Genomic DNA, 25711 nt, shown 5'->3' with positions numbered 1-25711 from the left:
CTGTACAAGTTGTGTACAAGTCATTGGAGTATGGGTGCATCTCAATCTAAAGTGCCATCCTCTTGTTAGGCATTTTCAGATGACTGCATACCAATTAGAGAAGGAATAAATAAATAAAAACATACTTGGCAAAAGACTTCTGTCGTGTGGAAGACTGTATAGTAGTAGACGCCGAGGCAAATGCATCTTCAAAAAATAAGAGCAACAACATTATATTCCTAGTGTTATTCATGGAGTCAACTGTTAAAAGAGGAGCTTATTCCCCCCTCTTTAAAAGACACAAAAAAAAATTTGATTGGGCAGCATTACTCTATGTTGAAACGTTTTATTTATCTGTAAAAATGGACAGTAAATCAAGTTGATAGTAACTGTAAACACTAGGCTACTATGAGCTACATAAGTCATATACATGCCTTTAGATGTCTTAAAGAACTAGGATAACTTGCTATTTTCAGGCTGCATGAAACATCAGTACTTCCCATATTTGTACAGTTGCCTTTTTTCATCAGCTGCAGCTCATGCAATTCACTTTAAGTTAATGTTGGAAGTTTAACGCAAAAAATGAAATTGATAAAATAACAATGTTGCTTGTTTAACATTTTTTGTCATTTAAAATTGTATTATGTACTGGGATCCCTATACTGGTAAATTGAGAGAGAAAGAAAAAACTAATCAAAACAAGAACAATGATGTATATGAATATACAATAACAACCGCCCCAAACACATACTCTTTTATAACTACATTGTGAAACGCATTCTGCGATCAACCTTTTAAACCAGTATTAATTTCCTTATGAGAAACAATCATGCTGGTCTTTAGCTGAATAAAAAAATAAAACAGGTAGCGCACAGGTGATATCTTATGAACCAAGTAGCTTTTACTCAATTAAGGTGATCAGAGAAACTGCTTTTATTTCTCACAAAAAATATGTATCATTTACATTTAAGTCATTTAGCATGTACTTGTAGTAAAATTTAGGAAAACGCGAAGGCCATGTTTTATTTATGCTTATCCAATATTTATCAATCAAAAAGTAGAGAAAAAATATGGATCAAAATTACGATCATTGCTCCCTTTTTAGTCGTCATCAAAGTTCTGTTGTAAAAGGAAGTTAGCGGCCAAGTTCTCATTCTTCTCACAGGCAAAGTAGGCCTGTATAACAAGTCCTTCAGGGAATCCTAGGGCTTTTAGCTGTAAGAGAAAATAGACAAAGTCAATATTAAATTACATAAACAACGTTCCTGAATACAGAGATGACAGGATTGACATACAGTGAGGGAAAAAGCTATTTGATCCCCTGTTGATTTTGTACGTTTGCCCACTGACAAAGAAATGATCAGTCTATAATTTTAATGGTAGGTTTATTTGAACAGTGAGACAGAATAACAACAACAAAATCCAGAATAGCGCATGTCAAAAATGTTATAAATTGATTTGCATTTTAATGAGGGAAATAAGTATTTGACCCCCTCTCAATCAGAAAGATTTCTGGCTCCCAGGTGTCTTTTATACAGGTAACGAGCTGAGATTAGGAGCACACTCTTAAAGGGAGTGCTCCTAATCTCAGCTTGTTACCTGTATAAAAGACACCTGTCCACAGAAGCAATCAATCAATCAGATTCCAAACTCTCCACCATGGCCAAGACCAAAGAGCTCTCCAAGGATGTCATGGACAAGATTGTAGACCTACACAAGGCTGGAATGGGCTACAAGACAATTGCCAAGCAGCTTGGTGAGAAGGTGACAACAGTTAGTGCGATTATTCGCAAATGGAAGAAACACAAAATAACTGTCAATGTCGCTCGGCCTGGGGCTCCATGCAAGATCTCACCTTGTGGAGTTGCAATGATCATGAGAACGGTGAGGAATCAGCCCAGAACTACACGGGAGGATCTTGTCAATGATCTCAAGGCAGCTGGGACCATAGTCGCCAAGAAAACAATTGGTAACACACTACACCGTGAAGGACTGAAATCCTGCAGCGCCCGCAAGGTCCCCCTGCTCAAGAAAGCACATATACAGGGCCGTCTGAAGTTTGCCAATGAACATCTGAATGATTCAGAGGAGAACTGGGTGAAAGTGTTGTGGTCAGATGAGACCAAAATCGAGCTCTTTGGCATCAACTCAACTCGCCGTGTTTGGAGGAGGAGGAGGAATGCTGCCTATGACCCCAAGAAACACCATCCCCACCGTTAAACATGGAGGTGGAAACATTATGCTTTGGGGGTGTTTTTCTGCTAAGGGGGACAGGACAACTTCACCGCATCAAAGGGACGATGGACGGGGCCATGTACCGTCAAGTCTTGAGTGAGAACCTCCTTCCCTCAGCCAGGGCATTGAAAATCGGTTGTGGATGGGTATTCCAGCATGACAATGACCCGAAACACACGGCCAAGGCAACAAAGGAGTGGCTCAAGAAGAAGCACATTAAGGTCCTGGAGTGGCCTAGCCAGTCTCCAGACCTTAATCCCATAGAAAATCTGTGGAAGGAGCTGAAGGTTCGAGTTGCCAAATGTCAGCCTCGAAACCTTAATGACTTGGAGAAGATCTGCAAAGAGGAGTGGAACAAAATCCCTCCTGAGCTGTGTGCAAACCTGGTGGCCAACTACAAGAAATGTCTGACCTCTGTGATTGCCAACAAGGGTTTTGCCACCAAGTACTAAGTAATGTTTTGCAGAGGGGTCAAGTACTCATTTCCCTCATTAAAATGCAAATCAATTTATAACATTTTTGACATGCGTTTTTCTGGATTTTTTTGTTGTTATTCTGTCTCTCACTGTTCAAATAAACCTACCATTAAAATTATAGACTGATCATGTCTTTGTCAGTGGGCAAATGTACAAAATCAGCAGGGGATCAAATACTTTTTTCCCTCACTGTATGTCTACTCCCATAAGTAGGTATTTATGCATGTCATAAACATGAATCTTCAGTTGAAAACCATGCAGTCTGAAATCAACACTTCACTTAACCATTTACGCTAGTGAGAATTGGCCTCAATGGGTAGGGCTAAATTGAAATGTTTTTTAAAGAAATATGAAATACATATGCACAAGCATAGTAGCAATTGAAAGGAAATAGTTGAGATTATAGGAAAACTTGACCAAAGTTGAGGACAACAGTTCGCCTGACAAGACTGAATCCAAACATTACACTGTTGATTTTGTGTGCATTTTACATTTACTGTACTTTTCACAGCATTTGTTGATAACGAAATCTGAAAAAACTCTGGATATATTCAGTAACATAAGAATATTCCTGGAAAATGTGGGGTAGGTGCAACATAAGACTAAAAATTACAAGTGTTTGAGTGAGAGGACTAACTGGTGTGGCCATACCTCTCCAAAGTGTGCAAAGTTCCTAAGTAATTTCAATGCACTTTTATGACTTAAAGTAGAGTAACAATTTTTTTAGCTCTCCTAGCTGTGCTGTTGGGGAACTAGAGCAAGCACACTTGTAGTTTTGTTTGGAACACAACCCCACAATTACTGTTGTTTACACAATGCACAGCACATTATAAATCACAATTAGGGTTGAATGGAGGGAACCTGATTACCGAGATTTACCACCCAAAACCACTCCCTTTTACCGGGATAAATAACTGCGAGAAACCAGTAAATTATAATTAAACAATAAGGCCCGAGGGGGTGTTGTATATGGCCAATATACCATGGCTAAGGGGTATTCAGAGAGCACGACACAACACGGAGTGCCTGGATACAGCCCTTAGCCGTGGTATATTGGCCACATACTACAAACCCGAGATGCCTTATTGCTGTTATAAACTGGTTACCAACGTATTCAGAGCAGTAAAAATATATGTTTTGTCATACCCGTGCTATACAGTCTGATATACCACGGCTATCAGCCGATCAGCATTCAGGGCTCGAACCACCCAGTTCATAATAAATTATTTATATGAACAGCATGGCGTGAAAAGGAACTGTTATATTATATGCGATGTCTAAATCTGGCTTCTCTATGGCCTCTGCATGATGAATCATCAACGTTCAGGGTGGGGACAGACACCCCATCTCAGTATGGAGCGCAGTTCACGATGTTGGACAGGTAGGCTTACATTTGCTGCAGCATAGTCTATGCTACAGTAATATAAAGAACGAATGCGTGTCTAATTTACCCATCTTCTCATGGTCAGAGTCCTTTAGGGGAACAAACTCCAAGCGGGCTGTCATGTGCCTTTTACCTAGGAGTGGCTTCCGTCTGGCCACTACCATAAAGGCCTGACTGGTGGAGTGCTGCAGAGATGGTTGTCCTTCTGGAAGGTTCTCCCATCTCCCAAGAGGAACTCTGTCAGAGTGACCATCGGGTTCTTTGTCACCTCCCTGACCAAGGCCTTTCTCCCCAGATTGCTCAGTTTGGCCGGGCAGCCAGCTCTAGGAAGAGTCTTGGTGGTTCCAAACTTCTTCCATTTAAGAATGATGGAGGCCACTGTGTTCTTGGGGACCTTCAATGCGACATAATTATTTTGGTACCCTTCCCCAGATCTGTGCCTCAACACAATCCTGTCTCGGAGCTCTACGAACAAGTCCTTCGACCTCATGGCTTGGTTTTTGCTCTGCCATGCACTGTCAACTGTGGGACCTTATATAGACAGGTGTGTGCCTTTCCAAATCATGTCCAATCAATTTAATTTACCACAGGTGGACTCCAATCAAGTTGCGGAAACTTCTCAAGGATGATCAATGGAAACAGGATGCACCTGAGCTCAATGTTGAGTCTCATAGCAAAGGGTCTGAATACTTATGTAAATAAGGTATCTGTTTTTTTAGTTGTAATAAATGTGCAACATTTTCTAAAAACCTGTTTTCTCTTTGTCATTATGGGGTATTGTGTGTAAATTGATGAGGAAAACAATTTATTTAATCAATTTTAGAATGAGGCTGTAACGTAACAAAATGTGGAAAAGGGGAAGGGGTCTGAATACTTTCCGAATGCACTGTACATAGTGTATGTGACGTAGTACACCATTTTTGGTGACCACATTTGGCTCGTGAGTGCTACTTTCAGAACTACTGGCTAAAAAGTATACAAAAGTACCAGAGAATCTCTAACTTAACTTTGTTAGATTTATTTGACATGGACAATTAAAAATCGGCATTTCTGTAAATGTGCCAGATTGAGCTAACTAGGTGATTTTCAACTGTAGCCATTATCAACAGTCATCTTGGCTTGTGAGATTCCCTCCTTCCTTACCCTCTCAATGGCCTCCTTCTCCTGGGGTGTGACCTGAATATAGTTCATGCCACTTCCAGCCTCCCCACTGACCCCCACTCCACCTCCTCCTCCACCTCCTCCCTGACCCCCCTCCTGGGCTGGCTCGTTCAGCATCTGGATGAACTGCTCTTGGTGACTGCTGATTTGCTGAAAGGGAAACAGACAGACAGGGTTGTGTTCATTAGGGCACACCATAGAAAACCAGTTTGCAATGGAAAACAAACAGGCATTTCTTACTGGACCAAGTCCAAGTAGTCCCTTCTCATTTTACTCAGTTTTCTTCAGTTTGGTCCCTAATGAACACAACCATGGAGAGACAGCGATCAGGGGTCTGTTCAGGAAGGTGCAACATTACAGACTCAACGTTCAGATAGAAATACATTGTATAGATCAGATCAAGAGTGTCATATGAGCCAACTGTTAGTCACATTAGTTCTACACATGACATTTCTACCAGCAACATTGAATCTGATGTTTTAGATTTGGTCAACGCACCAGTCCAGACCACAGTGGTTTCAAGAACCTTTGATACCTATAATGTTGTGAACATTTCACCTCGTTGAACACATCCCAGGTAATTACAGCTGACCGGAGGTTTGTTTGAGGCTGAACACATTCTCCTTCCCAAATGGCACCCTATTCCCTTTATAGTGCACTACTTTTGACCAGGACCCACATAGGGCTCTAGTCAAAAGTAATGCACTATAATGGGAATAGGGTACCATTTGGGACACACAGGTTTTTAAACTGACATTATCACAGCGAGGGTCTGGTGCTATGCCTTCAGGCTCTGATCTCATCCCTTCAATATGCATGAGAGGCCTGGGGAGCTAAAGGACACAGACAAATGCATTCGGCAGAAAGACTAGAATTCCATCAATTTCACTGCTCATTGTAACCAGTTTAACTACAAAATCGTGGAATAATTGTCTATCATCAAGAGGCCAGATATTCGGGAGTATATCGGAGACAGACTGTAAATATCAGTGTTTGTGTGAGTGTGTTGTCCATACTTGCAGGAGTTGGGGGTTCTCCCGCCCTATCTGCTGTAGTAAGGCAGGGAGTAGAGAGGGGTTCTGCTGGATGATCTGTCTCATCTGGAGGAACTGGGGCTGATTAACCAGGAACCCCAGAGGGTTGGCTGGAAACACAGGAGTGGGAGAGAGGGGATAGAAAGTCACGCCATAGAAGGACAACAGCACTGTTCTATTTCCAATCCACACAGTTCTATGTTCCATTTCCATGTTCTATTTCTACAGTTCTATGTTCTAGTTCCATTTGTACAGGTCTATTTGGTATGTTCTAGTTCCATGTTCTATTTCCATGTTCACAAAGTTCTATGTTCCCTTTCCATGTTCCATTTCCATACAGCAGCACACCAGTGTTCTAAACTCCAGTATGCCAAACCGTTTATGGCATAGAACAATTGATACAGTGCAGCACATAGGACATCTCAAAATACATAACTGTCTAATGCTGAGAACTGTCATTATGTTACAATCTCTTTATTATTCAAAGGAAAATACTAGAAATCCGTCAAATGCTTTTTCTGTGTCCACTGCATACAGAAGTGTTTTTACACATATGCATGCATGGAGTGGAGAAGCAGGCACACACACTGAGGCATCATTCACCTCCTGTTGCAGCGCTTGCTAGGGAGCCTGTGCTGGCGGGGGTGGTCATACTGCCTGTGTTCAGAGCTGGAGTTCCTCCACCCACAGGGGGCACCACTGGGTCAGCACCCGCATGTCCCTCCTCCCCAGCTGGGATCCCCTAAAGAAGAACATCCACAGGACACAGCCTTAGCTACCACAGAGATACAACGTTAGAGCTGCCAGACAGGGTGGACGAATCTAGCTTCCATCATCCCAGCTCTAAGGAACACATGGATGAAAACCGCCATAGAATAGAAACCTGAAGGACAAAAAAAATATGGTATTTTGTATCAATTACATTTTTACATTTTAGTAATTTAGCAGACGCTCTTATCCAGAGCGACTTACAGGAGCAATTAGGGTTAAGTGCCTTGCTCAATGGCACAGACAGATTTTTCATCTAGTCGGCTCGGGGATTAGAACCAGCGACCTTTCGGTTACTGGCACAACGCTATTAACCACTAAGCTACCTGCCGCCCCATGACCACGTTAACATGCACACCAATACACCGTTATTATTCGGGATACTCAAGTATTCTGTTTTTGAGTTGACACATAAGCATCATATCCCGTTTACAATAACCCGAAAAAGCTTGTATCCCGGTTATGAGAAACCCTGATAAGACACCTGGGATATGCTGATCTTAGAAGGGGTACTGTGGCATGTAAACATTTATTATTTTTAGTCATTTATCCTGTTTACTGTTGTTTTTTGCGTTCTGCGCAGGCTCAGCTTCGCATATCATGGGTGATGTCTGATGTTTTCATCTATTGTCAAAGCCTACCTGCCCAGTTAGATCCACCATAATTCCATAATAATGTATTTTGCTGATACTCCGTACAGGACCGTATAGCCTACTGGCTACTTTCACCCCTAATTTAGACAACTTTCTGCTTATAATTTACGACATTTTGTAGGCCGTATTATAAATTCTAACATTTGGTAGGCCATTTGTTTGTCAACTAGCCTATAGTTAGATACATGCAGCTTCTCTTCGGTCATAACTTCTTGCCCCAGAAGACTAAATAAAGTAGTGCTCACCAGAATAATGTCTTACATTGATAGAATGAATGCATTAGTAATATATTTATCACCGCTAAATTTGTCTTTTAGGGACCAGGGAGAAAATTAAATAATTCCAAAACAGTGGAGAGATTGGTTCTGTGCAAAATGTCCAAACGTTATCAGTTTGACTGGTTTTAAGGAAATGAAAAGCTGAGAAAACGATTAAACACGTTTCTGATAAGACTTCAGTTCGTCTTGGGTGCATATTTTATGTGGTTCCTACTGTCTGCTTGCATAACAGTGTCAAGGATAACATTACACTCGCATTCACATTTTCTCAAGACAAGCTGAAATAAATAATTTCTCCACTCCTGTTCCCGAGACAAAATTAACATTTGTTTTATAATTTTACTGCAAGAAATGCATAATTCGGCAGGAGATAATATTACAGTGCATTCGGAAAGTGTTCAGACCCCTTGACTTTTTCCACATTGTGTTACGTTACAGCCTTACATGCTGACCACACCGCACGCATGTTGATTTTGTCCACCCACATCATTTACATTTTAGTCATTTAGCAGACGCTCTTATCCAGAGCGACTTACAGTTAGTGAGTGCATACATTTTCATACTGGCCTCCCGTGGGAATCGAACCCACAACCCTGGCGTTGCAAGCGCCATGCTCTACCAACTGAGCTACACGGGCCACCAGACGCGATCAGGACACGCAGGTTGAAATATCAAAACGAACTCTGAACCAACTGTATTAATTTGGGGCCAGGTCGAAAGACATTAAACATTTATGGCAATTTAGCTAGCTAGCTTGCTGTTGCTAGCTAATTTGTTCTGGGATATAAACATTGGGTTGTTATTTTACCTGAAATGCACAAGGTCCTCTACAATGAATCCACAGATAAAAAGGGTAAACCGAGTTAGTTTCTAGTAATCTCTCCTCCTTCAGGCTTCTTCCTCTTTGGACTTTATATGGTGGTTGGCAACCAACTTTAAGGTGCATTACCACGACCAACTGGACTGGAGTGTGGACCTCAGTTCATCGTTCAATCACCCACATGGGTATATGCTCCTAAAAACCAATGAGGAGATGGGAGAGGTGGGACTTGCATCAGAAATAGAAGTTATATTTTAGCGACTGGCTACGCAGACGCTCGTTGACGTGCACGAGCAGCGTGAGTGCAATGATTGAATAACATGTATGTGGACATTTATTTTGCAACGCTCGCGCACGTGACGCGGACGGTGTGGTCAGCATGTTATTCTAAAATTGCTTAAATTGTTATTTTTCACCTCATCAATCTACACACAATGCCCAATAATGACAAAGAAAAAACAGGTTTTTAGAATTTTTTGGAAATATCACGTTTACATAAGTATTCAGACCCTTTAACTCAGTACTTTGTTGAAACACCTTTGGCAGTGATTACAGCCTTGAGTCTTCTTGGGTATGATGCTACAAGCCTGGAACACCTGTATTTCGGGAGTTTCTTCCCTTCTCTGCAGATCCTCTCAAGCTCTGTCAAGTTGGATGGGGAGCGTTGCTGCACAGCTATTTTCAGGTGTCTCCAGAGATGTTAGCTCGGGTTCAAGTTTGGGCTCTGGCTGGGTCACTCAAGGACATTCAGAGACTTGTCCTGAAGCCACTCCTGAGTTGTCTTGGCTGTGTGTTTAGGGCGTTGTCCTGTTGGAAGGTGAACCTTCGCCCCAGTCTGAGGTGCTGAGCGCTCTGGAGCAGGTTTTCATCCGTTCATCTTTTCCTCGATCCTGACTAGTCTCCCAGTCCATGCCACTGAAAAACATCCCCACAGCATGATGCTGCCACCACCATGCTTCACCGTAGGGATGGTGCCAGGTTTCCTCCAGACGTGACGCTTGACATTCAGGCCAAAGAGTTCAATGTTGGTTTCATCAGACCAGAGAATCTTGTTTCTCATGGTCTGAGAGTCCTTAAGGTGCCTTTTGGCAAACTCCAAGCGGGATGTCATGTGCCTTTTACTGAGGAGTGGCTTCTGTCTGGCCACTCTACCATAAAGGCCTGATTGGTGGAGTGCTGCAGAGATGGTTGTCCTTCTGGAAGGTTCTCCCATCTCCACAGAGGAACTCTGGAGCTCTGTCAGAGTGACCATCAGGTTCTTTGTCACCTCCCTGACCAAGACTATTCTCCCCGATTGCTCAGTTTGTCCAGGCGGCCAGCTCTAGGAAGAGTCTTAGTGGTTCCAAACTTCTTCCATTTAAGAATGATGGAGGCCACTGTGTTCTTGGGGACCTTCAATGCTGCATTTGGTACCCTTACCCAGAGCTGTGCCTCAACACAATCCTGTCTCGGAGCTCTACAGACAATTCCTTCGACAATTCCTTTTTGCTCTGATATGCACTGTCAACTGTGGGACCTTATATTGACAGGTGTGTGCCTTTCCAAATCATGTCCAATCAATTGAATTTACCACAGATGGACTCCAATCAAGTTGTAGAAACATCTCAAGGATGATCAATGGAAACGAGTCTCATAGCAAAGGGTCTGAATACTTATGTAAAAACAGTTTTCGCTTTGTCATTATGGGGTATTGTGTGTAGATTGATGAAGATTTTTATTTATTTAATCAATTTTAGAATAAGGCTGTAACGTAACAAAATGTGGAAAAAGGGAAGGGGTCTGAATACTTTCCAAATGCACTGTACATTACGCTACATGAGGTTATAGGCCTACAGTCAGTGTCCATATTTCAGTTACTATTCCATTTAACCCATATTAAATTATGAATATTCTGTTTATTAATGGATACAGGGATACTCGTGAGTGGAATATCAAAAGGTGCATGTAAACAGCTTGTCCCGAATAAGACCTTAAGCAGGATATGAGTTACTATCCGGAATCCTGTGTGCATGTAAACGTGATTACTGTCATATTACATCATTTTTGGACTAAACCATTCATTCTGAATACAAAGGGCTGTCAGACTGGAGAAGTGGATGGGGTGATGAAGAGGTACTTACTGTAAGCAGGTACTCCACAGCTCTGTCTGGGTTGTTGAAGCTGGCTCTGAGTGCTGCCACCACCTGCTCCCTCTCATAGCCCATCAGCATCATCTCGGTCACCATGTTCTCATATGATTGGCCTGTCACTGAGGAGCAGGAAGAACAACCAACCAATCAGACGCCATTTTGATCCGAGAGATTCTGAAAGTTTCAGATGACATTCACTAGGATAAACATAGCCTAATAAAAACAGATTGAGATAGGGCTATTCCTTTCACTTTTGTATCTATATTTCTACAGGGAATACAATATCAAGACATATGGCTATAGACCTAACTACAAAAGAGGAGATATTAAAGTACGCTTTCAGAATATAATCTATTCACAAAATTGGGTTAACTCATATCAGGAGTACCATTTACCCAAAGCAGAAGTTGCCTCCTCGAACATGTTCACATTGGTCAAGAGACCAGACGAACTGAAAGAGAAGGAGTATAAAGCTGATGAGAGTACTGTTCTGTTTTACCGTGATCTGTTCAGTACTAAAATACAACCATTAAGAGATACATTAATCCTAATATAACCGACACTAGCAAAATCTAAAATGGCCCCGTTCCCAATAAGAACACAAAATCTCAGTTTCAAACGTTTTGCATGTGGCTACCGTCGAATATGACCCTGAAAACAGCAGCTTCTTATTTATGACACAGGCCAAATGTAACAGTGGCTACATCCCAAACGGTACCCTACTCCCTATGCTGGCCCGTGTTGACTGCAATGCTTCCCACAATTGTGTCAAGTTGGCTGGATGTCCTTTTGGTGGAGGACCATTCTTGATACACACAGGAAATTGTTGAGCATGAAAAACCCAGCAGCGTTACAGTTCTTGACACTCAAAACGGTGCGCCAGGCACTTACTACCATACCCCGTTCAAAGGCACTTAAAGCTTTTGTCTTCCCATTCACCCTCAATGGCACACATACACAATCCATGTCTCAATTGGCTCAATGCTTAAACATCAATTATTAAACATGTCTCTTCCCCTTCATCTACATGGATTCAAGTGGATTTAAGTGACATCAATAAGGGATCATAGCTTTCACCTGGACAGTCTCATGGAAAGAGTTCCTAATGTTTTGTACACTCAGTGTACATGGAATAGGTTTGCAATTTGAGACAGCCATTGACTGCTGAACCAGCCCTACCTGGTTGGAGTTGATGCTGGGGCTGAGGTGTTGGAGGGCCTCTCCTCAGCTGGTTTGTCCTCTGGTTTTCCCCCCTCAGGTGGGTTATCTGAGCCTGACAAGGCAGCAGAGGGTACTGTGGGGGCTGTAGTGCTAGAGGTGGTGATCGTGGTTGCACCGGAAGGCTGGGCAGCTGCTGGGGCTGCTTTAGGCTACATAGAGAAAAGGGGAATATCCAGTGCTCTTAACAGCATATTTTAATAAAACATTAGGCCTATAGGTGATACAGTAAAAATGATTTGACCAACATGGCTTGTTAGGTAAGAAGCCTGTGATCTGATTTAGGCTACAGACATGGACACATTGGGAATTATTACTGCGAATCGGTATTCATTTTAGGTCACTATCACTTTGAGGTAGCAAAAACATAGCAAGCCATCTTAAAGCTCAATTCCACCACATTTTCATTATCTACAGCACAATACCATATGTGAAAACGGCGCTTTTCTACATTGTAGAAAAATATATAAAGTTAGAAAGTTCTACCCGATGACATAAAAACATTTTCAAAAGTGATTTTCAAAACAGATTCGCGCGGTGACATGGGGAGCAATAAAATAGAAAATACCCTCCGGTTAGAAACGTGTTGCAGGTTTTGAAAATCACAGTTTAAAACTTTAATCCTATCCTGTGATGTCACAGAGAAGCATTTTTTAGGACCTTTTGTTTAAATCTTTTTAACCACAGATCATAGAAATGCTCTGTTTTTACATTTGTATGCACTGGTTTGGTGCGGAGATTTTCTGCTCATTTTGCTAAAAGTAAAAATTTTCCATCTGAAGATTTAAAGGACAGATTGCACAATGTATTTCCACAAATCTAACATCGTAGATTGATGAAGTTGTAATTCAAATTGCGAAAATACATGTATCAAAAAGTCATCTCCAACAATACATTGCAGCTTTGACATTCAGAGAGGCACGGCCTGGTGCTGGTGGTGGCAATGCACTGTTTACCGGCATGCATGTTCGGTCAAGCCGGGAAGAAAGTCATACTGGGTCAGGTGAACACCTGGCGCTTCAGTCATATGCGGGCCTCACTTTGTCCCGAACGATTACAATGGGTACCAACAGAGGAAGAGTGTATTCACCATGAAGCTGAAATCGGTTCTGTGCCAACATTCGATGTAGGCTCCAAGTCCACTGACACCACCAGTGTTACAGCGCCACGGTGGGCGGCTTCGGTGATGGATGTGAATCGGGTAAGTAGGTACTAAAGGGCCCAAAGCATTAGAAACCAGCTACCTAAGTGCACCGGGCTATACAAAAAGAACTGGCCCACTCACACGGATCCAGCATGGTGTTTGGGGATGGAATACGCTAGCTCCAACAACTCAAATCAATAAAATACTGCACGTTTTGCAGAAATTAATGGTCAAATACCATATCGGATGTCATTGTTTATTTCAAGGTCTTTATTTTTGCTGAACTACCTGATCTTTATTGGCCGATATAACTTGCAGGATATCAAGGTAGCCAATGTTCCCTCAAAATTCTTTCCTCGCTGAGCAGATTTCAGGTCTGCTGAGCGCAAACTTGAACGTTGTGAAAATTCTGTGCAACTTCCGGCGCACGTTTACTGTGAACACTGAGGCTGTCCCCGCTTTAAGTTAGTAGCCTACTTGACCACTGTTAAAACTGTGGCTATTTGATCATAATGTAGGCCTACCAGTGTGGCCTACCATAAAAAACAATGTATTAAATGCGTCACATAACATTCTAACATGGAAATAGCTGTTCTATCGTTCAGCCTACAGTAGCAGCCAATGTGTAGTGTTCAATGTAGGCCTACATTCCATGAGACTTTTGAAAAAAACATGCAGGGCTTGACATTAACCTGTTTATCGACTTGTCCTTTAGACAAGGTGACTGAAGATGTTGTGTTTGACACAAGAAACCACTTTACAAAATAAAATGCATCATTATTCCCATAACATTATTACAGAGAATCAGACAGATTATACTACCCTCTCTGCCTATTGGCTCCTTATCTTATTCAAGCCTGTCTCAAAATGCAACACTGCCCCTTTAAGACAAAACAAAGCTCTTTACCTCACTCACTTTTCAAAGATGTCTAGAAATGCACAAGTTTTGTGCTCTTGTAGGAAGCAATCGCTCCCCCATTGCTGACTACAAATTATATATAACTTGGCTAATAACTCAAACTAGCAAAGGATATGAACAAATGTAAAATGTGCAGACATCGCTACATGTCGCTTTGATCTCAAAACAAGCGCATCTACTCACGACCGCTCATGCTGTAAAAACAGTCCAGTTCAAAGTGAATGGCACAGATCCACATATGGCAATGGTGTATTTGCATATAGGCCTACTGCAGCTCTGGTTGGTTATGGTGCACCAGTCTGTATAGAGTACAGGCCTGAGTCGTGCCTGTCAATGCAATCCTACTCCGATGCGTTCTGCCTACAACTAAATCTCTTGCATAGTTAGTATGCAAAACTAAGTCTTGCATAGTTCGTTTTGTTTCGGTACATTGCATTGAAAGTGGTTAATATTGCATTGATTCGATCACAATTCCCACAGTAAAGGGAAACGTTGATAGTGTTAACTAACAGGGAAAACACTAGAAAAGTTGAGTGAAGTTCAATCTTGTGCTTCTCTGCGCAGGCTGATATTTTTCTGCGTGGCAGTCCCGGGGAATGGAACATTGATGGTAGCCCATGTTTGTGTTAGCCATTATCTGAATTTCCTGCTACTATTAGTAGCACTCAGGTTAGCATGTGGCTAGCTAGAACTACCATCGGCCAACAGAGTTTTTGCCAGTTTGGTTACAGACGTTCAATGTCTACGATGGTAAAGGTTTAACTTGATTTTGTGTAACAGTGCGAGAAATGCTGATGTGCTGAACTGCTAATAAGTGATGTGCTCCAAGGCTGCTAATGGTTAGATGGTAGGAGTCAGTATGTGAGCGGAGTAAGGAGCAGAACGTGCCCAATTTGACTGGAGCGCCGAGCGAGACTCCCAAAAGGCTGGAGCGTCGGCCTTCTTGCCCGCTCCAATAGCTCTCACTTCATGAGCTCAGGGCATGCCAAGCCCAGCATGCATTTGTAGTCTATTTTCATAAAGAAGCTGATAAAAACACACAGGTGCAAAATCAAGGTGACTTACAAAGATGAGGACCAAGAGCGGGAGTGCGGTGACGTAATGTCCACAACTAAAGAATCATTGTGGAATCTGAAAAGACTGGTATCCTGATATGCAAAACGACACCAGATTCAAAACTTAGAATTTTTCCATTTAAATTATTATATAAAATTCTTGCTACCAATAGAATGTTATTTATATGGGGGATGCAATCTTCCCAGCTCTGCAGATTTTGCTGCGAAGAGACAGAATCGTTAGATCATTTTTTTGGTACTGTCCATTTGTAGCTTGTTTTTGGACACAGGTCCAGGAATGGCTAAAGGATTGCAATATTTACCTGGAGCTAACCCTGCAGATAGCACTACTGGGTGATCTGAAAAGTCATAGTCAATCGATCAATAATATAATAATACTTTTAGCAAAAATGTTTATTTTCAATTTACGATCTGTAGAAACAAATGAGAATAGAAAGGTTCAGAACGTTTGTAAAACATCACAGTACAGTTGAAAAATATATGGCAAATAGAAATCCAATATGGATGGTGTTAAGAGATATATGGGAGGTGTTGAATGGAGCTGAAGGATGGGACTAATAACAACAAGATAACTAATGTAAAGCATACTGTGTCCATAATAAGTATATAGGTTATAGGTTGAGAGCTTTTGTGAAAGAGCACAGTTAGAAAAATATGGCATATAGAAGCAAACCAGATGGACATCATGAAAATGATCGGAGGAAGTTCAGGAGTAAAAACAAACAAAATATAATTATTGTGGAATTTGACTGTGTCCGTAAGGTGTATGTGGTATGTGTGGGCTGGAAGTGGTGGCCTGGGTGTTGTTGTTCACTGGTTTGCTCCAATTGGGGAAGGGGTGGTGGGGTTGGAGGGTAATGAAGGGAAATATAATTTAAAAAAAGATGTGTGTGTGTGTGTGTGTGTGTGTGTGTGTGTGTGTATGGATATATATATATATATATATATATATATATATATATATATATATATATATATATATATATATATATATATATATATATATATATAGTGCTATGAAAATGTATTTGCCCCCTTTCTAATTCTCTACTTTTGCATATTTGTGATACTGAATGTTATCAGATCTTCAACCAAAACCTAATATTAGATAAAGGGAAGAAATAACACAACAATTACATATTTATTTCATAAAGTTTCAAAGTTATGCAACACCCAATTCCCCTGTGTGAAAAAGTAATTGCCCCCTTGCACTCAATAACTGGTTGTGCCACCTTTAGCTGCAATGACTCCAACCAAATGCTTCCTGTAGTTGTTGGTCTCTCACGTCACTGTGGAGGAATTTTGGCCCACTCTTCCATGCAGAACTGCTTTAACTCAGTGACGTGTGGGTTTTCAAGCATGAACTGCTCGTTTCAAGTCCTGCCACAACATCTCAATTGGGATTATGTCTGGACTTTGACTAGGCCATTCCAAAACTTCCAATTTGATGCTTTTTTAGCAATTTTCATGTAGACTTGATTGTGTGTTTTGGATCATTGTCTTGCTGCATGACCCAGCTGCGCTTCAGCTTCAGCTCACAGACGGATGGTCTGACATTCTCCTGTACAATTCTCTGATACAGAGCAGAATTCATGGTTCCTTCTATTAAGGCAAGTCGTCCAGGTCCTGAGGCAGCAAAGCATCCCCAAACCATCACACCACCACCACCACCATACTTGACCTTTGGTATGATGTTCTTACTGTGGAATGCAGAGTTTGGTTTTCGCCAGGAATTACTGGAACCATGTCGTCCAAAAAGTTATACTTTTGAATAATCTGTCCATAGAACGTTCTTCCAAGAGTCTTGATGATCATCCATGTGCTGAACTGAAGCTGAAGCGCAGCAGGGTCATGCAGCAAGACAATGATCCAAAACACACAATCAAGTCTACATGAAAATTGCTAAAAAGCATCAAATTGGAAGTTTTGGAATGGCCTAGTCAAAGTCCAGACATAATCCCAATTGAGATGTTGTGGCAGGACTTGAAACGAGCAGTTCATGCTTGAAAACCCACACGTCACTGAGTTAAAGCAGTTCTGCATGGAAGAGTGGGCCAAAATTCCTCCACAGCGACGTGAGAGACTGAACAACAACTACAGGAAGCATTTGGTTGGAGTCATTGCAGCTAAAGGTGGCACAACCAGTTGAGTGTAAGGGGGCAATTACTTTTTCACAAAGGGGAATTGGGTGTTGCATAACTTTGTTTATGAAACAAATATGTAATTGTTGTGTTATTTGTTCACTTATGTTCCCTTTATCTAATATTAGGTTTTGGTTGAAGATCTGATAACATTCAGTATCACAAATATGCAAAAGTAGAGAAAATTAGAAAGGGGGCTAATACTTTTTCATAGCACAGTATATATATATATATATATATATATATATATATATATATATATATATATATATATATATATATATATACACACACAGTGGGGAGAACAAGTATTTGATACACTACCGATTTTGCAGGTTTTCCTACTTACAAAGCATGTAGAGGTCTGTAATGTTTTATCATAGGTACACTTCAACTGTGAGAGACTGAATCTAAAACAAAAATCCAGAACATCACATGGTATGATTTTTAAGTAATTAATTTGCATTTTATTGCATGACATAAGTATTTGATCACCTACCAACCAGTAAAAATTCCGGCTCTCACAGACCTGTTAGTTTTTCTTTAAGAAGCCCTCCTGTTCTCCACTCATTACCTGTATTAACTGCACCTGTTTGAACTCGTTACCTGTATAAAAGACACCTGTCCACACACTCAATCAAACAGACTCCAACCTCTCCACAATGGCCAAGACCAGAGAGCTGTGTAAGGACATCAGGGATAAAATTGTAGACCTGCACAAGGCTGGGATGGGATACAGGACAATAGGCAAGCAGCTTGGTGAGAAGGCAACAACTGTTGGCGCAATTATTAGAAAATTGAAGAAGTTCAAGATGACGGTCAATCACCCTCGGTCTGGGGCTCCATGCAAGATCTCACCTCGTGGGGCATCAATGATCATGAGGATGGTGAGGGATCAGCCCAGAACTACACGGCAGGACCTGGTCAATGAACAGAAGAGAGCTGGGACCACAGTCTCAAAGAAAACCATTAGTAACACACCGCTGTCATGGATTAAAATCTTGCAGCGCACGCAAGGTCCCCCTGCTCAAGCCAGCGCATGTCCAGGCCCGTCTGAAGTTTGCCAATGACCATCTGGATGATCCAGAGGAGGAATGGGAGAAGGTCATGTGGTCTGATGAGACAAAAATAGAGCTTTTTGGTCTAATCTCCACTCGCCGTGTTTGGAGGAAGAAGAAGGATGAGTACAACCCCAAGAACACCATCCCAACAGTGAAGCATGGAGGTGGAAACATCATTCCTTGGGGATGCTTTTCTTCAAAGGGGACAGGACGACTGCACCGTATAGCGGGGAGGATGGATGGGCCCATGTATCACGAGATCTTGGCCAACAACCTCCTTCCCTCAGTAAGAGCATTGAAGATGGGTCGTGGCTGGGTCTTCCAGCATGACAACGACCCGAAACACACAGCCAGGGCAAATAAGGAGTGGCTCCGTAAGAAGCATCTCAAGGTCCTGGAGTGGCCTAGCCAGTCTCCAGACCTGAACCCAATAGAACATCTCTGGAGGGAGCTGAAAGTTCGTATTGCCCAGCGACAGCCCCGAAACCTGAAGGATCTGGAGAAGGTCTGTATGGAGGAGTAGGCCAAAATCCCTGCTGCAGTGTGTGCAAACCTGGTCAAGACCTACAGGAAACGTATGATCTCTGTAATTGCAAACAAAGGTTTCTGTGCCAAATATTAAGTTCTGCTTTTCTGATGTATCAAATACTTATGTCATGCAATAAAATGCTAATGAATCACTTAAAAATCATACAATGTGATTTTCTGGATTTTTGTTTTAGATTCCGTCTCTCACAGTTGAAGTGTACCTATGATAAAAATTACAGACCTCTACATGCTTTGTAAGTAGGAAAACCTGCAAAATCGGCAGTGTATCAAATACTTGTTCTCCCCACTGTTTATATGCGTGTATGTATATATGTATGGGGGATTGTAAGTGATACAGACAATTACATTGATGGAAGTTACAATCTGAAATATTAAAGCTGATCTACCCCCTAAAAAAAAGACTGGTATCCCGAAAGCATGGTCTACTTACTACATGCACATGCTAAAAGAAAGGAACGAGGTGGGTAGCTAATTAAGTGTGTCATTGAAGCAATGTATTTATAAACTAAAAATCTGAGCTCTTAAAAGTTTCCTTCATTTTTGTTATATTATCTATACAATAGGCCATAATTGATTTTGGCCGTATAGGCCTGGCTTATTCCAACTTTCAAGAAGCTTTGCGTTTTGGATTGGGTTATTTTGCCTAAAAACCTTTAAGCCTATCAATAGATTTTTTCCCCCATAATAATAAAATGCATCCCTGCCCAGCCTGACAAGAGTGGCCAAAAGGGTGTTTAGCGTTCCCAGTGGCTCTGCAAGCGCGGAGAGGATATTCTCCGCTGCTGGCCTGCTCTCCAGGCACCATCGCATGAGCCTGAAGCCAGACTCTGGCTAAACTCATGTTTCTAAAAATGAATTCAAAAAGGCACTGTAGACTGAGCCTAATAAGGCATTTTTCGTGTAATTTGTATTTAATTCTAAGTCACAGCCTATTTGCACAATTTATAGACTAATGATTGAATACAACAAAACGTTGTTTAAATGCTGAGCGCTTAATGTCCCTGACTCCCTACCAGCCTAGTGTGTCGCACTCACAAATGCTTCAATGTATTTCTTTGTAGGCTATAGCCTTGAAATTGTCTAAATAATTCAATTTTGTTCCTTCTTAGGCTCCCTGTCTGGCTCCTGACCTATTTAGAGTGTTTATATGCTGTTTAATATGACATGTAGACTTTTTGAGATAATGAGCGATTCTTACATTCACCTTATCATGTTTATTAAAGTACTTTTCATTCAATACTCAAAGTAAATACTGGGTAGTTTATTTTCCATAACAGTTTAGATATACACTGAACAAAAATAAAAAAACGCAACATGTTAAGTGTTGGTCCCATGTCTCATGAGCTGAAATAAAAGATCCCAGGAATGTTCCATACACACAAAAAGCTTCTCAAATGTTGTGCCCAAATTTGTTTATATCCCTGTTAAGTGAGCATTTCTCCTTTGCCAAGATAATCCATCCACCTGACAGGCGTGGCATATCAAGAAGCTGATTAAACAGCATGATCATTTCACAGGGGCACCTTGTGATGGGGACAATAAAGGGCCACTCAAAAATTTGCAGTTTTGTCATACAAACACAATGCCACAGATTGGCATGCTGACTGCAGGAATGTCCATCAGAGCCGTTGCCAGAGCATTGAATGTTCATTTCTCTACCATAAGCCGCCTCCAATGTCGTTTTACAGAATTTGGCAGTACGTCCAACCAGCCTCACAAAGGCAGACCACGCGTAACCACGCCATCCCAGGATCTCCGCACTCGGCTTCTTCATCTGAGACGGGCCACCTGGACAGCTGATTAAACTGTGGGTTTGCACAACTGAATAATTTCTGCACAAACTGTCAGAAACCGTCTTAGGGAAGCTCATATACGTGCTTGTCGTCCTCACCAGGGTATTGACCTGACTGCAGTTCAGCATCGTAACCGACTTCAGTGGGCAAATGTTCACCATCGATAGCCACTGGCACGCTGGAGAAGTGTGCTCTTCACAGATGAATACTGGTTTCAACTGTACCGGGCAGATGTGTGGGCAAGCGGTTTTCTGATGTCAACGTTGTGAACAGAGTGCCCCATGATGGCGGTGGGGTTATGGTATTGGCAGGCATAAGCTACGGACAATAAACACAATTGCATTTTATCGATGGCAATTTGAATGCACAGAGATACCGTGATGAGAGCCTGAGGCCCATTGTCGTGCCATTCATCCATCGCCATCACCTCATGTTTCAGCATGATAATACACAGCCCCATGTCGCAAGGATCTGTACACAATTCCTGGAAGCTGAAAATGTCCCAATTCCATGGCCTGCATACTCACCAGACATGTCACCCATTGAGCATGTTTGGGATGCTCTGGATCGACGTGTACGACTGGATGTTCCAGTTCCCGCCAATATCCAGCAACTTCGCACAGCCATTGAAGCGGAGTGGGACAACATTCCACAGGCCACAATCAACAGCCTGATCAACTCTATGCGAAGCAGAAGTGTTGCGCTGCATGAGGCAAATGGTGGTCACACCAGATACTGACTGGTTTTCTGATCCACGCCCCTACCTTTTTTTAAAGTATATGCCACCAACAGATGCATATCTGTATTCCCAGACATGTGGAATCCATAGATTAGGGCATAATGCATTTATTTCAATTGACTGATTTCCTTATATGAACTGTAACTCAGTAGAATCTTTGAAATTGTTGCATGTTGCATTTGTATTTTTGTTCAGTGTAGATACCTAGCATTAGAAGATGTCCACTTTATTATTAGGTCAATTCTTGGCCAGCTAGGGGAAATACAATAATGGAACAGACTGTTGTCCTTGCTAAAGTTTTTGCTTACTGATCTGAACTCAACAATGATGGCGCTGGAAAGACAACTTTGGTAGGCGTTGACGTTGATTGATCCCTTTCATAACTGAAAATGCAACAATATTTTTGTTCAAAGATTTTTTCTAACTAGAGCTTTGTTGTCAAATAATGATAATGGCTATTCCGTACCAGTACGGTAGTGTGAAGAAGCTAGCTAATCAGATTAGTTTCTTTCAGACCACAGACATCAGAAATAACACAAGGGTAATGGTGCATATAGTCATAGCTTATTACAACTAAATAGTAAAGCAACATTTTATACAAATGAAACAAACCAATGGCGCAATCAACTATCTAATAAGGTAGTTCGTTACACTAGCTAGCTGCCAATGTGGCTTGAAAACAAGTAATCCATAGTAGCTATAACACTCACATACATATTTACATCTGCCATATATCAGCACTAGCGAAGTGTGGACATAGACGTCCCATTTCTCTTCAGTTTCAGAGATTCTCAAAGCATACTCATCGCGTCCTCGTCTCCTTCTCAAAACTCACTGGTGGAGAAGATCAGAGGGAAGCGACCTCTGGCTTTTTCATCCAATGGGTTTTGAGACGGAGACGAGGAGAGGACGCTAGGAGTATGCAATTTAGATCTTCCACCTGTCTCAGTCAATGAACTCGTGACGGAAAATCCGACCCAACAGGGAAATCGAATACAAGCGGTTTTCAGGTAGGCTGGAGGCACAATATTGTTACTGTTGAATCTCATTGGATGACCACTACCGACTTGGAGCTTTTGAACATAGAAAATATAGAAAGATTTACATAATGCAGCTTTAAAAAGATGAAAGACTCCACCATCCCATATGCCAATAAACAGGAATCTTTGCTATTCAATCTTTCAAGGCCACAATCTCTTGTTAATTATCACTATAGACGTAGTCCCCTGTACCTCAGTTGGTAGAGCATGGCGCTTGCAACGCCAGGTTTGTGGGTTCGTTTCCCACGGGGGGCCAGTATGAAAATGTATGCATTCACTAACTGTAAGTCGCTCTGGATAAGAGCGTCTGCTAAATTACTAAAATGTAAAATGTAGACATTCAAACTGTGCAGAAGGCACATATTGTAGCTCAGCAGTTGGATATTCCATCATTGCATGAACTGTTGCTGCACCTGTGTGCATAGGGAGAGGAGATGTAACAACAGATTGCAATCTACTCCGCACAGTGGGATTCAATCTGCATTCTGTCTTCTTAGCGATATTGAGGTGCATGTGACAGGTCTGGGAAAATATTGCTTCACGGTGAACACACACACAAGCTACACACACGTCCAATGACACAGAAAGTTAATTAAGTCCATCTGCCATTATCAGTATGTGTGTGTGTGTAAATCATGTTTATGATGGATTTGAAAACAGTGAAGCCTATGTTATCTATTCAGAGGTCTCCACCCCAATGAAGAGCATGTCATTTCATGGACAAATCTCAACGTTTCTAATCCCTTACCTTTGCCACCATGACGACCACAAAGTTCTTCTCATCAATCTTATACTCCTTGAGGGCCGTGTCATCATTAAGGATTTTCCCTTCAAGCAACAAACATTAAGATATTAATTTATTAACCGACAATTCCACAATAACCCTGACATTCTTTGCCAATGAAATTGGCAGAAACCTATCCCCGTCACCTATAAGGTTAATTCATAGTGGTGAGAAACATTAACATGCCACATACACAGATTGAACATTGCTGCATTCTGCATTCCCATAACATAATTACATGAAAACATGCAATTATGTTGTGACAGCGCAACGTTTTATTATGCATTTTCATCCAAGTCCTTATCAAGGTCCTCTGTAGCTCAGCTGGTAGCTCAGCTGGTAGAGCACGGCGCTTGTAATAATAATAATAATATAATATGCCATTTAGCAGACGCTTTTATCCAAAGCGACTTACAGTCATGCGTGCATACATTTTTGTGTATGGGTGGTCCCGGGGATCGAACCCACTACCTTGGCATTACAAGCGCCGTGCTCTACCAGTTGAGCTACAGAGGACCACAACCAAGGTAGTGGGTTCGATCCCCGGGACCACCCATACACAAAAAATGTATGCACGCATGACTGTAAGTCGCTTTGGATAAAAGCGTCTGCTAAATGGCATATTTTTTATTATTATTATATCAAACTGCCAGACAAAACGGAGAGCAGGGGAATAAAAGACTGAAACTGTACCTGCATATATCAACTTCTGTCCAGCAACCGGAAAACCATCTTTTCCCTTCTCATTCTCTATTTTCTCCTTCAAGGTTTTTACCTGTAAAGAAAGAGAAGTAGACAGACATAAATCATAAAAAGAACGAAGTCCATTGCGAGAAGCATATGATATTTCTCAAGTTTACTGGTTAAATGGCTGATGATTAGGCTAAAAGAGATAGCTAAGAAACCAATTAAACATTGAAAGTCTGGTGCCCGAGTTCTCTGGGAGAGGTCTTATAATACTAATAATTGGCAACTAACTACACACTGTCTAAAATAACGACAGTTGTATGATTGTCAACTTCTCAGAATTGTGGGGCACGCCAATAGGCCACTGTCAATGACTCGGGCTGAGGGGAGGTCTCTGCACTAGATAACGTTCGCTAACATTAGCCTCGCTAATAACAACCAAATGCAAAACCAACAATATCTAGCTAGCTACGGTGGTGTCAAACGTAGCTAGATCGCTATAGTAACGTTATATGGATGAATTATCTGGTTTATCAACATTTAGCTAGGTTAGTTTATAAACTATCCAACTGCTTCATAAAACGTTTGAGACAGCAGCTGTTTAGCTAGCATTAGAATACATAGCTAGCTAACAAACTCAAAAGTTGCCGTTTTTAATAAATATATATATTGTGGCTATCCATGTCAAAAGTGATTTAATTAGCCATAGATAGTTAGCTAACAGTTAGTTGGGGTTGAGAAACGTGAGCCAATTAGATAGCTAACTACCACCACTGTTAACCAGCTAATGCTAGCATTAGTCAGCTAACGCGTACGCTCCCATTTCCTCAAGTTTTTGGCAACATAAAATCCCAATGGGTATATAATATACAGTATATGCAGTAACGTACAATCTACTTTATTAAGTAACTTTACTAATAAACTAGTTAGCTAGTTACTGGACTGGGGACTTAAACATGTTGAAGTTGCTTAGCTAACGTTAGCCTGCCATGTCAAACTAGCTAAGAATGCAAGTTAGCTTAGCTTGTTAGCCAACGCAACGGTAAGTTAGACGAAACCCTCCCTCCCTTCAACAAATGCATGGTTTCAACTCACCGTCTCCTCTGCGTCTATGTCGATTTTAAATGTCTGCTGTTGGAGAGTTTTCAACGTTATCTGCATTTTGGCGACGAGCAAAAATGCTTAGGTTTCTTAACTTGTTTCACCCCGTAGTACTCTTTCCGAAGGTGTAGTAGTTGGATAAGATGCTATTTTCGCTAGCTCGTCACAGGCTAATTCTTCTTCTATGGTATTATGGCGGTCAGAAAACACATGTTAGAGGTGCATGCCTCTACCTACTGTGTGAGGTAAAAACTGGGGAACTTTAACGCAGAAAAAACACTGGGAAAGGGTGAAAAAACGTAGTCATATTATAAACAGAAAATGAACAAAAAAACAAACACACATCTATGTACTGCTTTATTTAGATTAAAATGTATACTCAGATACCTACAGGCTCTGTGGCCTGAGAGGGAAGAGCATCTTCAGACAGTATTCCCTGCAAAGTTTCGGTTGTGAAGCCCTGGAGATCCAAAAACAATTTAGCCACATTCACAATTCTATCCAGTTTCTTTGATTTCTTGTTTGTTTGGCCTGTACAGTTT

The 25711-nt window shown here is 41.4% G+C and overlaps 1 protein-coding gene across 1 annotated transcript; it reads right to left on the bottom strand.

Moving 5' to 3' along the window:
- Positions 1-309: 309 nt before the first annotated feature.
- Positions 310-25379, bottom strand: LOC121582715 (UV excision repair protein RAD23 homolog B). The gene is made up of 10 exons (XM_041898756.2): positions 25164-25379; positions 24075-24156; positions 23346-23425; positions 12097-12287; positions 11313-11368; positions 10909-11036; positions 6873-7011; positions 6252-6379; positions 5218-5385; positions 310-1194 (listed from the first exon to the last, which is right to left on the bottom strand). Exons 1-10 carry the CDS (start codon positions 25227-25229, stop codon positions 1081-1083), a joined length of 1152 nt encoding a protein of 383 aa, XP_041754690.2. The 5' UTR covers positions 25230-25379; the 3' UTR covers positions 310-1080.
- Positions 25380-25711: the final 332 nt, after the last annotated feature.

The sequence above is a fragment of the Coregonus clupeaformis genome, chromosome 15 (genome assembly GCF_020615455.1).
Source record: "Coregonus clupeaformis isolate EN_2021a chromosome 15, ASM2061545v1, whole genome shotgun sequence".
NCBI lineage: Eukaryota > Metazoa > Chordata > Actinopteri > Salmoniformes > Salmonidae > Coregonus > Coregonus clupeaformis.
The sequence above is the reverse complement of the archived record's forward strand: the minus strand, read 5'-3'. Positions and strand labels throughout refer to the sequence as shown.

What these genes read in the sequence shown, in the direction of transcription:
- LOC121582715 (XM_041898756.2), bottom strand. Translation starts at nt 25,229, where the DNA reads ATGCAGATAACGTTGAAAACTCTCCAACAGCAGACATTTAAAATCGAC. An exon ending in GGAGGCAACTTCTGCTTTGG is followed by an intron (nt 11,037 to 11,312) that starts GTAAATGGTACT and finishes CCTGCTCCTCAG; the next exon opens with TGACAGGCCAATCATATGAG. An exon ending in AGAAGGAGGCCATTGAGAGG is followed by an intron (nt 1,195 to 5,217) that starts GTAAGGAAGGAG and finishes TTTCTCTTACAG; the next exon opens with CTAAAAGCCCTAGGATTCCC.